Source organism: Eubalaena glacialis, chromosome 1 (assembly GCF_028564815.1).
Source record: "Eubalaena glacialis isolate mEubGla1 chromosome 1, mEubGla1.1.hap2.+ XY, whole genome shotgun sequence".
Lineage (NCBI taxonomy): Eukaryota > Metazoa > Chordata > Mammalia > Artiodactyla > Balaenidae > Eubalaena > Eubalaena glacialis.
Genome location: NC_083716.1, coordinates 189,128,894 through 189,146,167, shown reverse-complemented (window position 1 = coordinate 189,146,167; position 17,274 = coordinate 189,128,894). Strand labels below are relative to the sequence as shown.

Below are 17,274 nucleotides of genomic sequence, written 5' to 3'. Positions count from 1 at the left end.
TTACTATCTGATTCTTCCCAGTTGGTGGTGGTACCATCCACCCAGATAATAAACCAGAAATGAAAGTATTGTCTTAAAATCCTTTTCTTCCTCATTCAATATACCAAATTATTCACTAAGCCCTATGCTTTATACCTGTTAGTATCTCGAATAGGCTTTCTTTTCCAGTTAATGCCTTTGCCTTACTTCAGGTCAGTATCATCTCTCACCAAGAATAATTACTCTAACAGACTTTTTACTGATATCCCTACACCCAGACTTGTTCTTCTCAGAAATGTCTTCCACGTGTTTATCAGTGAAGTCTTCCAAAACTGTAAAGCCGAAGGTGCCATTTTCCTGACTGTAGCCCACTAGTGACTACCCATTGCTTGTTGAATATAGTCTAAGCTCCCCATTTGGCACATATGATTTGTCATCTGTCTGATTTTCCAGCTTTACTTCCTGCCACTCTCCCACACACTTTTACTCTCAGTCATAGGAAGATACCTGCCAGTTCCTTAAAACTATGGTATTTCATGCTTCTATGTTGTTTTTCACCTTCCTTTGCCTGGACTTTCTCCATTTCATCTTCCTAGTAAACAATTCTCCCCTGCTGAACTTCTACTTACTGGCTAAACCTTGCTAAAACATAATAAATTCCTCTATGAGTCTTTATTTCTCTCCCTCTGAGTTTCTTTTGTCCTTTTTATTTATTTTATGAATCCATGTATTGAATTGGATCGAAATTACTTTTAAAAGTGGATTATTTTTTTCCTTTTAAACTTGAGCTCCCTGAGCAAAGCGCCTGTGTTTTAAAAATCATTGTTGTCCTAACCCCTGGTACATCTTTTGTCACACTGGCCAGTGAAATTAAGCCATGTTATTTTTAAAGGTAGTGTATAAAAGGCAAAAATTTACCTAAAACCAAAATTTACTTTTCAATGTGCATAAACAACGTGCTACATTGGAGACTAAATACTCCTTTTCCATACTCCCAACACAGCCAGTTTTCTCTTCGTAGTTGGAAGAGATTGTTGTTTCTTTGACTGTATACCAGGTGAAGAAGTTAGTATAAAAAAAAGTCCCTATCTTGAAATACAAGTAGCATGCAACAAATGAAATTCTCATATTATGAGAGATTCTTGGGGATGGAGATCAAGGAAACAGCAGATTTACTTCTTCCAGCTCAGGGGCACTTGTGAGTAAGCCCCTTCTGAGATGAAAAGCAAGAGGAATTCTGGAAAGGTTGGGAAGGTGAAAAACTTGACAGTGAAGGTTCCTTCAGATTCCAGGAGTCTATGATTCTATTTATAACAAATAACTCACTCTCTCAAGACCAAAAATGGACATCCATGAGCTCCTATACTGAAACAATGTATACATTTAAAACAACAGCAGTGTTCTGTATTTGTTGAACAACTGAGGAAAGTGAGTTCACAATCTCCACAATTTTAAGAAGGTTAGAACCAATTAATAACGATACTTGGAGCTCATCATTGGAAAAGGGAATTGTTAATGAAACAGGAGCAAAAGAAGAGGGAGAAGATAAAAATGCAAAATGACTGTGAGAAACAGAGAAAGGGAATCAAAGTGAATCATATTAGATGGCCCTAATCATTGGAGGCACTAGTGGTTAAATGCACGGGCAATGGAGGAAAGCAGTCCTGGCTCAAATCTTTGCTTGGCCAGTCCCAGTTGTGCGATATTAACTATATCTAAAATAAGGATTCTAACTCCTGTGCCAAGTTGTTGTCAGGAGATTTCAATGTAATGGGGTCTGTAGAGTATTCAGAAGTGCCTGGCTCATAGTATGTGCTTAGTGAAGGCAACAGTTGTCAATATTATCCTTGTAGTGGAATATAGTGGGTAGGTAACCACATAGGTAACTCTGAACTTTACAAGTCTATGAATGGGACCCATCCAGCTTTTTTGGTGAAGGTTAAGTATCTAATAATGTGATTTTGAAAGAGGGTAGGGAATTCTAATTAATGAATTAAGTTTTTAATGATTTGGGTTGCTGGTGAGCATAATTTTAAAAAGGGGATTGCATTATAGACATACACCTCAGCATTGCAGAGCCATTCTGTATATTGAGGATAGAACCACAACTTCATTTATATATTCAATCTGACTTGTTTTTTTCCTAGAGTTTGTCAGTGATATTTTGACCAAAAGTTTTATTTATCCACTCTTATTCAGTAAGGATTATACAGCAAACAAATAGTAAAACTTAAAATTTAAGACCTCCATATTTAATCTTCTGCTTTTTTTGGTTCACTTACCCATGCATGTGTAACGCTTACATTGTGAGAATGACCCAAATCAAACTAATGTGTCTCTGAAATCAAGCCTGAATTCTTGCTAGGGTTGTACCTAATTCAAATGGTCAGAGTATTGTATTTTCCAAGATGTGATAGTAAACCAAGATGCCTTTTTCTTGCAGATCTGAAATTCATCTGAAACAATTAATAGCAGAGGGAAGTCTGCTATTAAAACATATTCTAGTGTGATTATGGGGAGGCAATGTTAGTAAGAATAAAGATATCAGCATCAGATAGAACTGGATTCAAATCCTATTACTATAACATACAAGACATGCAACCTTTGGCAGCTTATATAATTTTTCTCAATTCTAGTTTCCTTCAGTGTTCCTTGAGAGTAAGAAAATCTACTTTCTAGGTGTGTTATGTAGAATTAACTGAAATAGTGCATAGGTATTCTGTCTAACATATAGTAAATGACTGATAAGCACATATCAACTCCCTTGCTCCCATACTTTCCATTGGGCCAGGTGGAGAAAAGAATAGATGAGGGAAGACTGTCATTTTCTAGGACTATAGAGCAGGATAAAAGTTCATAATGTTTAAAAATGATGCAGAATTTCTAAGATAGACTTGGTTTCCAATATTTTGTCAGGTATTGGGCCTTGTGTTAGATGATGCAGTAGAAAATGTGTTTGGTGCTGGGCTTGGGAAAATGTTCAATGACCAGCTTAAATCCGCTATGGATTTAAATTTAGAGTTTAATTAAATGAATGTACAAATAAATTATGGTAACTATAATATGTCATGGAACAATTGATAGGAATGATGTATTGATATGAAAAATAAGATCATACTTCCAGAGATGAGATTGACAAGGGTAGATCATCTCAGTGCATATGGAATAGGGGAAAGTCAGCAGAAGTAGAGAGAAAAACTAAAGTGGACTGAGTTTTTTGAGAAGTGAATGGATATAATGGTACAAATATATGTGGTCTGTAGTTATTCTCTCTGTTAATAACATTTTTATTTTAAAAAGGTATAGGGGTAAGCAAACTATTTCTTTACATTTGAGTTATTTATATAGAACCTACCACACGTACTATTAAAAGCTTGGCAAACTGAGTGACTGCTTCCATTCAAAGTCAGTGTGAGTCACGATTATCTCTATTGCTGTCTAATTCTAAAAGCTTTGAGAGTCAATAGGCTAGCATTTAGGAATTTTCCATTTACTGACATTGATTCAATACATTTCTTGGTGGTAGCTCCACACATTTATTCATAGGCATTACTGGAAGCTTAAGACAGATTAAGAAAAAAACTGCCAATTGGATTTAAAGTCACGTTGAAACCAAGCTTAAAATATGGAGGAAAGCTGGTAATGATGACTCAGTACGGAAGCTAAGTTAATGATTTAGTGATGAACTTCAGATCTGCAGAGAAACTGAACCAGTCTCAGCATGCAACTACCTTTGGACAACTTTCACTGACTGAAGAATTGCAGATAAGAACATTTTTGGCATGTTTCGAGAGTAATGGAATCCTTTGAATCAAATGCTTTTAAACCGTGATATCACATTGATTATTTTCCTAATTGCAACCCCTCTTCTTATGTGATGGTGCAGCCTCCGTGATTCTGCAGGCTAATGTGACGGGAACCACTCCACACTGCTTCAGTAACAATGTGCCCTCCAAATCATGTGTTGTTGCCTGGTGCTTAGGGCTGATATAACACTGCTTGCCTTTCCTCTTAGCCTGTTTGCTGAATATCTATTCATCCTTCTAAGGCCCTGTCCAACCATCTCTTTCTTAGTCCTCTGACTCAAAGGGGATTTTACATTAAGGAGGTCTCTCTCTTTTTTTTAATTATTTATTTATTTATTTACTTATGGCTGTGTTGGGTCCTCGTCTCTGTGCGAGGGCTTTCTCTCGTTGTGGCAAGCGGGGGCCACTCTTCCTCGCGGTGCGCGGGCCTCTCACTATCGCGGCCTGTCTTGTTGCGGAGCACAGGCTCCAGATGCGCAGGCTCAGTAATTGTGGCTCACGGGCCTAGCTGCTCTACGGCATGCGGGATCTTCCCAGACCAGGGCTCGAATCCGTGTCCCCTGCATTAGCAGGCAGACTCCCAACCACTGCGCCACGAGGGAAGCCCGGAGGTCTCTTTTTTTTTATGTTTATTTAACTACTCACTATGCAAAAGCCACTTCCTTTTATAGTAGATTTAATGTTGCTTGATACACATTGAGCGGTGGGTTGGTGTTTGGTTATGAGAATAGTTTTTAAATGATTCTTTGTTGTTGATGTTTTCACAGAATGTCACACTCATTCAAAGGAAATTGTTTGCCAGCACTAAAGGCTGTCAGAACTTGTGGGAGTGCTAAGTGGAACCAATCAAATTCTAACTGACCTGTTTCTACACTTCAATGACAAAGAGGAATTTCTCCTACTTTGTGAAGTGGAAAGGCTCAGCTCTCATACCTGGCTGAAGAGTTAGCCAATTTGGGGGACAGATTTTCCTTGCCACTTGAAGCTATAAACCTGGTCTTCCTTATTAATTAATTTTAGAAAATAATTCTGATGTAATTTTTATTGAATAAATAGACAATAAACTTTAAGTCTGACACACAAACAAGAAAATCTAGTTTAAACTCATTAACTAGGTAGAATGTACTTTTTGCCCCAAGGCAGAAAACATTTTTAGTCAAATTGAGAACCATTTCCAAAGTGATTTTTAGATGCCTTGTCAATTTTAATATCCCCATTGTATTTATTCTCAGATAAGTAGAGTTCCTGATTTGAAGAAGTGTAATGACAAATATTTTAAGATGAAACACATGCGTAATTATTAGAAAATGTTTTGAAGCATTGCAAGAGATCAGTGAGAGTCTATTTTTAGGTTATTACAGGCAACACATGAGGGAAAACACATTTTTGGGATAACTTGACTAGATTTATTCTTATTTAAGGTAGGAACAGTTAGATGTTCTGATCTTTCCCTTAGTTTATTGCATCCTGCAGAATGGATGTATTCATTCACTGAACAGATGGATGTGTACACAAATAATTGCACAAATTATGATATTGCTATGAGGGAAACAGAATGCTGAAGGTACACAAAATTCAAATGGGCTTGTCAGAGGAGTCACCTCTGTGAGGAGGGGAAACGGCAGCTGCATATGAGCAATGGGCAGGAGGAAGATCATTTTAGGCAGAGGGAGTGGTACATGGAGAAGAGGCAGGAAAGAGTGCCAGTGTCGATGGAACAAAATGCCAGTGTGGCTAGTGTGGAATGAGCCAAAGGGTCAGGGTTTTGAGGTGGAAGTACAGGTAGATGAGGGCCAGATAGGGCGGAAGGTTAATATTGTGGTATAGCTACTCACTATGTACCCACAGAAATGAATGAATAAAAAAGCTTCATAACATAATGGGAACAATGTGCTTTTCTCTCTTCCATTTTGATGAATATGATCTTTCCTTTTTGTAGTCAGCCAGGCATCCATCTTCTTCATGCAGTGTGGGGAGTGGGGTTAATGTTATCGAAGTGAAAGACAAATAAGAAGCCCAGCTTTGAATACCTAAATGGAAATTTTGAGCCCTCAATAAGACAATAGTGCTGAAAGCCAGGCTTTGTTCACACCAAAAAGGGTTTCCTAAATTCCTGTGATCCAGGCTCGTAGACTTGAACACTGAGTTTATTATAAACCATGGACAAAAGACACTCAAGAGATAAAGTAAGGGATTTTCTGCCATATGAGTTGGGGAAAGCATACCTCTTCTGCCCTGGTAAAGGATAGAAAAGGGAACCCTGATAGAAGGCAATTTATGCAAATGGTCAGACAAAGTATTTTGACCTCTTACCTCTGAGCTGAAATCCCAGGGTGGGGAGCATGTTTCGTTGAAAGTGAAAGCTTACAGCACAGTTTTCCAGTGACTTAGTGAGTAGGCTACAGCAGAATAAAAATGGAGGTATGGTATGGTATGGTCAATCCCAAGACTTCCTCAGTGCTTGTGTGGGATTGAGGGCTCAGAAAGTTCTGCTTGACCAGTGGGCAATTCAGAAGTCAGCTGAGATGGGCCAGTGTATCTGCCATGCTCCTGCCATGCCCACAGCAAGGGGTCAGGAGGTCCCACAAAGAAGTCAAGCGTTAACAGCCTTGGCAAAGATCCAGATGAAGGATATATAGGGGAAGGAAAAAATTTCCCTTTATGCTTTTTAGATTCTTCTGGCTGGTCTAAGAATTAAATTGACATGAGACAGATTAACAGGTTAAAATCAAATTTAATTACATATGTAATGGGACCGCATAAGAAAAATGAGACCCAAGGAGAAGTTAGGCAATTATATAAGATGGCTTATATGCCATCTGAGAGAAGGAGAAGGAGTAGAGTTTGGGACTTCAAAGGGGAGGAAGACAATTCACATGGAGATGGAAAAATAAATGTTTGATATATAAATGTTTGCTATGCTATGCAGAGACAATGGGACACAGAATGGACTTTGGTCTCCAGGTCCAGGAGTTCCCCCTACCACAGCTAGCCCATATTCTTCATAGATATCTATGGTGATAATGCTCTTCCTGGATCAGGCCCTTTATCTAAATTTTTTTGGGCAGTTAAGGAGGTAAAAAAGAAAGACTTCCTAAGTTATCTGTTTCTTAAAAATAATCAGCCTAAAATAATCCTCATACCAAAGAGACACATTTTGGCTTGGCAAACTTTGCTTCTCTAAGATGTGACTGAGACTTAGAGAGTCTTGCAGCTCCAGTAAAGACTGAGATTGCGCTCAATTAGAAGGAGATGATCATAGTTCCCAAACTGAGCCAACTGAACAAACCAGCCAGGGATTTCAGCAATAGATGTCAGCAGGGAGCCAAGTGACCAGACAGATAAGGGACATGTTGCAGATTCCATAGAACACAAAGGAGAGCAGGAACCTGCTGGTTTGGGTCTGAGGCTACCTTTTTCCTGCCACTACAAGGTCATAGAAGCCCACCTGTCTATAAACTCAGATACCTCCTTGAAGAAAAACTGTGGGTTGGAGGAAATACATAAAACTGAACATTTACCAGATATGACTAAGATTTTAGAAAAAGAATATACAAGAATATGATGAGGTAGCATTAATTAGCACTTTGTGTTAATTCATTCAATAAATAACCATTGAGTGTGTCTTATTTATCATGCACAGGGAATACAACAGACACTAACCCTTGTCCTCCTGGAGCTTACATTCTAGTGAGAGTAGTTCCCAGTTGAAGCTATAGAAAAAAAGAAAACAGAAAACACATAATTAGAAAAAGGAAAACACCTAATTAGAAAAATAAAGATGGGACAAATTATTTTCACATTCAATAGTAGTGTGTTATATATCTTTAATTCCACAACAATGGGGATGAAAAGTATTCTGGTGGTATGCATGACCTTGCTGTGGTTAAGAAGAGCTAAAAATGATTACAGAGTTTATTCCTGCTTGGACACTAACTTTAAATAACTTGACGTCTTAACATGCAGTCAGTCATAGAGTCACAAAAATATGGGGCTGGAAAGGATCTTAGAGGTCATCCAGCCTGACATCTTAGTTTGACTCATAAGGAAACAGATGTGCAAAGAACTGAAGATACAATCACTGCTAGAGTTGGGATTTAAATATATGTTCCTTGACATTAGTCCAGGGCTCTTTATAATGGAACAGAGCTTCCATTCGGATCTTAGTAGAACATATTCATTGATTATTTCACCTTGATATCAATAGGCCCTTTCTTGGGCAGGCTCTTATGAGTATGGGGAACACAATGGGCCATGCAATGATGTTTAAGTAGGGTAGAGGATTAGTAGAAGAATAGACACTCATTAGAGGGGCTAGTTTCTTCTGTTTCTCTTTAGCATGTGAATGATAGCCCAGAAAAGGCCCAAGCAACCTCAGAGGCAGAATGTCCACCAAGGTGACAACCTACTCAGTAGGGGTAAAAGCGAGGGCTCAGGAATGAGGCATCTGGGTTCAAATCCCAGCTCTACCACCTATCAACTAGCTTCATAATCAGTTGGGAACCTTGTAGCAGGAAAGTTTTTAAATAAAAAAATGGATCAAGTGCTGTCTCTAACAGTGCTGAGTTTTTGTTGTTGTTTGGTTTGGTTTGAGTTCTGGCACATTTTTAGGTGAGGTTCACGGTGTGAACAGGCAAAGGAGTTTTCTGTGGGAGGTAATGCCTGTAGGCAGAATGAACTGTCCGGTCTCCTCTTGGGTAGGAGCTCAGGGCCGTGGGAACAGAGGAGCTAGGGGGCCTCGAGGAAGGTTTGGAAGATGGAGGAGACGAGATCTTGCCGGTGGTGTTGATGGTGCCTTCGCTGTCTGAGCTGGACTCAAGAGTCGCTGCCCCCGCAGTAGGCGCCCAAGCCTGGGAGGATGCAGATACAGACAGCAGCGGAGGAGCAGTGGATGGAGGGGCCGCTCAGGGATGTGCTTCCAAGAGACACGCAGGATGGGGCTTCTTGATTCTTGTCATCTGTGTCAGGGGCCGATGACAGTCTTTTCACACTGTTGTCCCTCTCTGAACTCTTATGCTTCACAGCTCCCGCCAATAGCTTTGCCTGGGAGAATTTGTTCTTGGTGCCTGTACGTGTGTGTAGGGGGTGGGAGTGAAAGGGTTAGGCTAAGTCATACTGAAAAAGAGTTCACCATAATAGGAAAAATACAAAAATCATTTCTGATCCCCACCCCCAGAAAAAAACTATTCAAAATAAATTATCTTTAGTATATTTTAATAGGAGATTTAGCCTGTTTATTTTTATGATAAATTTTAGTATTTTGCACAGTACAGTTGTTAAAGACTATATTTTTGCAATTTAAGCCACAATAGTGAGGTTCTTTCATCTTATTAAATACTACATTAAATTTGAATAAGTTAACAAAGCAAACTTTTCTCTCAAATATTAAGTTTAAATGCTGTTAGAGAAAAAGTTAATGAAAACATTTAAGAAATACATATTTTTCTTTGTGCCAAGTGACTAACTTACAGTTATCTTCTTATGGCTCCTTAAGTTCTAAGATTGGATTTAAAAATAAACATAGTGAATGATATAAGTGGGAATCTAAGTTTTCTACCTTAACTTCAGAGCAAAAAGAATATAAACCTAATGCAAGCAATGATGTTATTTTATGGATTTTCTGTAATTAGTTTAACAACGTTCAGATTCTGCAGTTGATAATCAAGCCTTTGAGCCTTAAGTAAGATTGTATACTTGCTTGTCATTTGAACTGTACCTTGGTTAGATGTTTATTAGTATTCCTGTTGAGTTCCTTCCATCATGTTAATGAAGAAATCATCTCAGTTTTCTAAAATCAAAGTAGACAAAACGAAAGTTAATAATAGTACTAGGACTAGAACCCACTTATTTTATTTTTAGTTCAATGCATTCTCAGGCTGATTCCATTTCCTAGTGTGGATTAGAACTGCTCAATATGATCAATGATTTATTTTTAATTCTCTTCTTCTTTGTCTCTCCTCTGGGAGGAAAAAAAAAAGGTGTTCTTGCTCCTGTGGACATGTTTAGAGGGTGCTAAGAGCTACAGATTGTCACCATATAGATCATATCCCCCTCTGTGACATTTGATCCTTATTTGTATGGATTATTCAACTAAAGCATGTGTGTTTCTCAGTTTTTTCACCTTTTATTACATGTATATTTTAAAAACATTTTAATCATGCTTTGAGATGGTTTATTTTATTACATAACATACCTCTGGCCTGGAATCTCATGACATTATCGATTGAGTAGAAATTTTTTTAGTGATTTAGATATAGGAATGTCTCCAAAATAAGTTATATTAAAATATGGGGATTCGCCTTATCTGTATCTTGAACAAAAGTCCCTGCAGTGTGAGTCTAAGTCTTCCAAGTAAAACAATTTTTAATGTCATTTATTTTCAGCTGTTCACAACTTCTTATATCTACTTTTCTTTCTTTTTATTTTCATAAATTAAAATTTGATTGTATAACATAAAAACCTTATGTTCCCAGGGAGTTTTGGGGGACTTAAAAAATTGTGTTTCTATGTGTGTGTGTGTTTCCATATCTTTTTTGCAGTGTCCCCTCTTAGTTGGAAAGCTACACTTGGGTACAGATATCTGGGTACAATGTCTCTGATGGAATTAAGAAATTTTTGTTTTTCTAACTTTTGTAGCTCCGGCTAGCTTCACAGGGGTTTCTATCAGTTGAAATGGCATCTTCGACTTCAGCCAAGTGTAGGTTATTAGGTTATGAGTGCCAAAAATGTTGAGTCGTCTCCACACTTCATCCAGCGAGAATAAAAGCAAGATTGTAAAATAATTATAATCTCTTGAATCAAAGCCAGCCATGCAGCCTGAGTCCATCTTTCTTCATTAATTTGTATACAGTTCTTATTTTAACAGAACAAACTTTCAGAGGGTACTCACATGGGACTGCTGAACCAGCTGTACAACTTTTATTTTGAAGAAAAAAGTTGAGCCTCAGAACGGGCTGTTTTAAAGACAGGGAGGGACTTAGCTTTTCCGAGCTTGACCAGCATGTGGAAGGAGTGCTCTCATGGCTGCAATAACCTAGGGAGCTCCTACCTGGGTGCCACGGGGGTAGGAAGGTTTCTGTTTGTTTTGTTCTGTTTCTGAGGGTCCTGTGCACTTCTCTTGTCCATGTCAACGTGACTCGGTGTTTTTGCACACCCTGCTCTGTGGGGGAGTGCCCCAACGTGCCTGTCTTATGTGGCCTCTATGGACACACTGCTCAGCTGGCAGAGAGCAGGGAAGTTTTCTCGAGCACCCAAAAAGAGAAAGAGAAAACTACTTTTTCCCTCTGGGCTCCTTGCAGCACAATAGATCAGGATAAGCTTCCACATTCTCTCCCTGGATTTCTGGAGTGGTTTCCAGGAACAAGTTAAACTTTCACCTTTAAATGGATGACCATGTCACAATCAGGAGGAAACATCTCCAAAGACCCATCTTTAGGTAAGTCATGCTACATCCTAGGTGGCTCCAGGGCTATCAGGAAAAGTATTTTCCCTTTTTCATACTTAACTTGGCAATTCTGGCGCTAAGCTACAGCAAAGCAATAAAGAGTGTGCCTAAAGTTTAACTTCATGCATACTGAAGGAGTCCTTTTATTTTCTATTTTCTGAAACCTTATGCCCAAGCTTTTATTAATTCTTCAAAATGTATTTTAGAAATGCATTGCATTAGCTTTTTATGCACATGAATGACATAGCACTGGAAAAACTTCTGAAACATTATGCAATCCTTCCCTGTTTCTAGTGGTTGCATAGCCCTGTAAATGGGAAATGTTGTGCTTGGTTCTTTCAACTGATTTCGCTCAGAAGTAGTATTTCAGTGCTGTGAATGCTACACTTTTTTGAAGTAATATATGGGGAGACAAATTTGAACTTGATGGCTATTATACTAGAGTGTGTACATCTTACAGCTAGTTCAGGAGTATCTGTATAGCAGTTAAAGAAACAGTAGGGCAATAGTAGATATTTTACACTGGGGTGGAATCTTGGGCCAGGCAGAATGTAGATCTAGTATAATGGATTGGGCTAAGGTTTTATTTTGAGGGGAGAGACACTCTTTTTCTAAGAGAGCAGCAATTTCTTCATTGACTCTATAACTCTTGATTCTTTAGTTATCTGTTATGTGCTTTAGAATCCAGAATTGGGAATTAAGAATTTTAAAGTAGCTAGAAAATGAACGCAAACAATTTCTGCCTCTTAAAACAGACAATTAAAAAAAGTTAATTAGATAACAAATTTGTGTTTCCCCCCAGATAATATCTTAAATATAGCAAAGATACTACATGTTAACAATACTAAATGTTAAAGTCAATTTGCAGCCACTGGTTGTTGATCTTGAATTAACAACAGGATGATAGAAGTTTATGGGTGGAATTCCTGACATTCCGTGGTTGTTAAATAATGAATAAGAGTGGGCCTCAAGGAGTATAGTTGTATAAAATGTTTCCATTTTATGTATTGATTAAGCATTACAACAATATTATTGGTAGCAAATAATATAATCTTGCAATGCCTAAAACAAAATGTTAGCCCAAATCTGTTTTAAAACCTTTTGAAGATAAATATTTTTAAATCTATATTATGGATTTCATATAATGTGTCTACTCAAATATGCATTTGTAAATTTAACCAAAAATCCAAAACGACCCCCACCAAATGTGTATTCGCTGGCCATATTTCTTATGGCAGGAACTGGAAAAGTTCTTCCAGTCCCTACGTAATTCACTTCTATTTTCTCTCAAGTGCATGTGTGACTTCAAAGAGGTATGAGAGTTGCACAGATAATTCCAAACTCAACCTCACTGAGGCATCACTTGAAGAGGGCACCTTCAGAAGTTCATGAGGGCAAGGTTAATTTGGATAAAATCAGATCCACTTAGCCATCAACTTTAGTGTATTAATCCATTGTGGAGCTGTTGCGATTTGTGGCAGGTGATCTTTCATTGGTTTATGCCAAATCCTTGTCTCCTCCTGATAAATTATATGCTAAGGTGCCACTCGCAGGGGAATTGCAATTCGACTGTGCTTCTGTTATTTTTCATATGAAGAGCAGATTCTTTGTGGAAGGTGGGATTCTTTGTCCAGATAATTAGAATAAAATTTGGTAAATTCAAATGATTACTTCATCATCCTGATGACCTAGAAGAGAAAACACAGCTACCAAAGAGGACATACTTTCACCCAGGCAATTATTTCAAGTAAGTGTTGAAATGGGTCCCTGACTGAAAACAGGTTAAGGCTAGATGTGGGGTGGGATTGATTGGTCAACTGGCATGTTGACAGCTGACTTTGCTTTAATCAGGATGTGATTGTGATGAGGGAAAAGGGAGGTGGAGAGTATCTTAAAAGATCCAAATGACTAGATGTAATTCCTCAGAGAAAGTTTTAGACTATTCTTTAGTCAAATGCAGCATGGGCTTTCTAATAGCTAGTTGTCCTTTTGGGCAAGCTGGGAAGTGGTTTTAGCTTGGCTTTGGCATCTTTGGCCCATATCCCATGTCTCACTTCATTTTCTTTGTCAGCCTCCTTTCGCAGCTCCCTTGTCCTCTTGGTCTCTTCCTGGGCTGTCCAGCCTTTCACACTGAGACATCCTTCTAGGCCTGCCCTTTATGGTCAGAGACCCATGTACCAGACTTTTCCTTCTCAGTATGTACTTGTGTGCACCCCACTTCCTAAGGGCTTTGCACACTGGTTCTCAATCCACGTGGTAAGCAAATCTGTGCTAGAATGTTTCATATGTGCTAGTTTACAAGTTTAACAGAAATTTTGTGAAGTATCTTTGCTTTTTATAAATAATTCATTTAAAATTTTAGTCTTTAAGAGAGATCAGCGCAGAATTTATTTTAGGAACATCTGACATATTGACACCATTCAAATTTCTATATACATGCTACTTTCTTCTGGAGTTGAACCCACAGCTTTAATTCAATTCACCTGGCATTCTCTGGTTGACTAGACGTGTCCATAATCTGGGATATGGCACTGGGGAGGCCAGACATGATAACAAAAAACAAACCTTACCTGCCCTCACAAGGCAGATCATCTAGTATATCTAAGTAACCATGGCACAGGCCGATGATGGATGCCAAAAAAGAGATAACAACATCGTGGGAAATTATAATGGAAAAGACAGATTTCAGACTAATCTGGTACCTAAGTGAATTGAGAAAGATAAGAGCAAGATTTTTTAAATTTAATTTTTGAGACTGAATTAATATCAATTTTTCATCAGCATGATCTCCCTAAATTTCAGATAGTAAAAGTCATCCATCAAGTGTAAAAAATTAGTTGAGAGGTTTTTAGAGGAGATGATGAATATTGAAATTCCATGGCTGGTATGCTATTGGGAAGACTGGGAGGAATCTTACATGCTATTAAGAAACTGCCTCTAAGAATGTGTCTCCTACAGTGCTGATTTCCAAATCATTTCACATAGTTAGTTTATTAAATCTATGTTTTAAAAGTCTATCATGGAAATTTTAGATATACATTTTCATGTCAGATCTGTGAAGCAAGGAACAAAGGCAGAGTTTCTCTTATGGCCGAGGCAGGAGTATATATGATCTCTTTCATGCATTTCACATGTTACTTTGGGATCAATGAGACTATTCAGCCCTGAGCATATATAAATGATGCATCTCAGACATATTTTGTGGTTCTGCCTGCAGATGTTCTTGCAGCTCAGACTTGTACCGAGAAGAGATGGTTCTCCCTTTACTCAAGAGAAACACTTTAGGCTTTATATTGTAATTTTCCAGGAAGGAAACACTATTACAAAACATGTATTAATGTGTTTTCCACCAACAACACTGAGTTTGTTCCTCAGCACTTAGAAAATAAAATTGCATAGATCTTTAAAATCCAAGATATGAATCAACACGATATGAGAGCCCTCTGATACACACATCCTTTAGACCTTTAAAAACTTCTTTTTCTGCATTACCACAGAGTTTTATCTCTAGTAATCATAATTAATCTCTTTATATAAAAAGATTCATCAATTTACAGCACATTTCAGATGAAGTACCTTTATGTAACTTCAGTAAAACAATTGCTGAAGACACTTCTATCTTACTGCATACTCATATTGCTTAGTGAACTTTCTATATTCCCAGCGGATGAATCAATCTTAGACTTTGATACATGAAAAATATGTTTCTCCTAATAAAATTGCATCAGTGAAAATAATTCCTATCTGAATTTCACTGCCATGAAGTGTTTAAGTCTGGGTTTTTGTTGTAATTATCTCCTCCCACTTGATTTGATATTTTATTTTATCAAATTCTATTGTATGTGCATCTTTTCTTTTTCTGTTTGTTGCTTCAAATTCTTTCTGAAAGTAGGTAGAAAAATGAATTTAAAAAATAAATTGAAACTCTTCTTACATGTTAAGCCTTATTTAGTGTATTTTAGAACCAACAACATTTTGAACCTCTTTCAGAATTCAAAAGTGGTTAAGTTATTTTTGGGGTGACTTCTCATTAGAAGTAGCACTAAAAAGCTACAAATGAAATCATACAAATAGTTCTTCATCAGCCCTAGAATTGAGAACCGGTCTATGCATCCTGGAGCTGAGACAGTAAAGTGCAAGTCGAATGGCTGCCAGGGCCCAAGACCAATGAAAATCATGCTGGGTTCTTCATAGCATTTAGAACATGCTGTTTCTTCTCTTTATGTCTTTTCAAAGTTTTATTTTTACAAGTGTCTGTTAGCAGAGGAATTCTGAGTGTGTTTTTGGCAGGCATATTCTCTTCACATGAAGATGTAGAAAGCAGTGAGATGCCTAGGAAAAGAAAAGTGGTCCTAATTTTGTTTGTTTGTGGACCTACTGGGGATGGTTAGTACCCTATTGCTGGGTCTGAATTCTAATTTCTAGGTTGTGATCTATTCTTTATAGAGAAATAGCATAAAATATCTGTTACATATTTAAAATTATATACCTTTTGGAGTGTAATCATTTTTATTTAGTCCCACTTTATGCTCAGTGTATTAACATCAGTGTCAAAGCTAGATCAGAAGTTGCTAATATGCAGCGATGACACCACATTTCTGATTTTTAGACAGTAATAAGTAATCAGTAATATTACTGATTTTTAGACAGTAATAAGGTGGAGCACCTGACTGCTTTGCCGATTTACAGTAGTTTTCTAGGTGTTAATTATTCCATGTTTCAGACCCATTTCCTTCAGTGTTCTGGGAACAATAGGAAACGTGAACAAATAATATAAAATGCAAAATCACTTCAAAATTTAAAGAAATTGTAATACATTATAGTACATTGGTATTTTTGTCTCATAAATATTTAAGTATTTATGACATTCTGTGCTTTAAGTCTCTTCTTAACACCTTCTCCCAAAAAAATGTGTACTTTAGAGAGAAATGTATTTAGTATAAAGTCATCAAAGTGAAAAGTAATTACATGGAAAAAAAAGTGTGAACTGTTGAAGTAGAATGGTATATATATTTTTGTTTGTTTGTTTCTAATTTATTTATTTATTTATTTTTTATTTATTCATTTTTTGGCTGTGTTGGGTCTTCGTTTCTGTGCGAGGGCTTTCTCCAGTTGTGGCGAGCGGGGGCCACTCTTCATCGCGGTGCGCGGGCCTCTCACTGTCACGGCCTCTCTTCTTGCGGAGCACAAGCTCCAGATGCGCAGGCTCAGTAGTTGTGGCTCACGGGCCCAGTCGCTCCGTGGCACGCGGGATATTCCCAGACCAGGGCTCGAACCCGTGTCACCTGCATTGGCAGGCAGATTCTCAACCACTGCGCCACCAGGGAAGCCCTAGAATGGTATATTAAATACCTTTTCTTTTATGAAATGTATTTCCTCATAAGAAAAAGCTCTATGTAAATCAAATCCAAAATATAATATAACTCTATATTTATGAAAATATTTTGCCAGTTTTTGTTTCTAAGTGATTGTGAATTCATTTATTTAAAAAAGAGGGAAAAAGGAAAATGAATTGACTTGCAATGGCTACATAGTTATATACTGGAAATTTAGTTTCAGGGTTTTTTTTTAAATGATAATTTTTACGTAAGTGACAATTAATTGATTGATAGAACAAAATAATTAACATTTAAGTTATTTCCACTTGCTATGAAAGTGAAAAATACTTCTGGAGGTGAGAGGGAGGGAGACGCAAGAGGGAAGAGATATGGGGATATATGTATATGTATAATTGATTCACTTTGTTATAAAGCAGAAACTAACACACCATTGTAAAGCAATTATACTCCAATAAAGATGTTAAAAAAAAAAAAAAACTTCTGGAAAATAGACATAATGATATGAATTTAAAGTCTGTGACATTATCAGACAATGCTAATTAATAGAAGAACAAATATATTTTATAACAGACATATTCATTACAAATTAAACTTTTAGTTGTCTAGGTCAAGATGTTGTTGCTGCTGGTCAAAGATCACTGTATGACTTATAGGGAAGGAATAGACACAATTGATCTTTAAAATAAATTACGGAGATCAGGGTAAA

At 37.4% G+C, this 17,274-nt stretch overlaps 1 protein-coding gene across 5 annotated transcripts in view; it reads left to right on the top strand.

The window, feature by feature from the left end:
- Window positions 1–17,274, top strand: part of PDE1A (phosphodiesterase 1A) — a 361,532-nt gene that overhangs the window by 84,055 nt on the left and 260,203 nt on the right. Inside the window, exon 1 of one of the 5 annotated variants that reach the window (XM_061185593.1) lies at window positions 10,693–11,220. The exons of the other annotated variants lie outside the window; for them this stretch is intronic. Coding sequence (XP_061041576.1) covers window positions 11,168–11,220 — 53 coding nt within the window. The 5' untranslated portion in view covers window positions 10,693–11,167. Of the gene's footprint in view, window positions 1–10,692; window positions 11,221–17,274 lie in introns of those variants that run through there. 5 annotated transcript variants of the gene reach the window in all.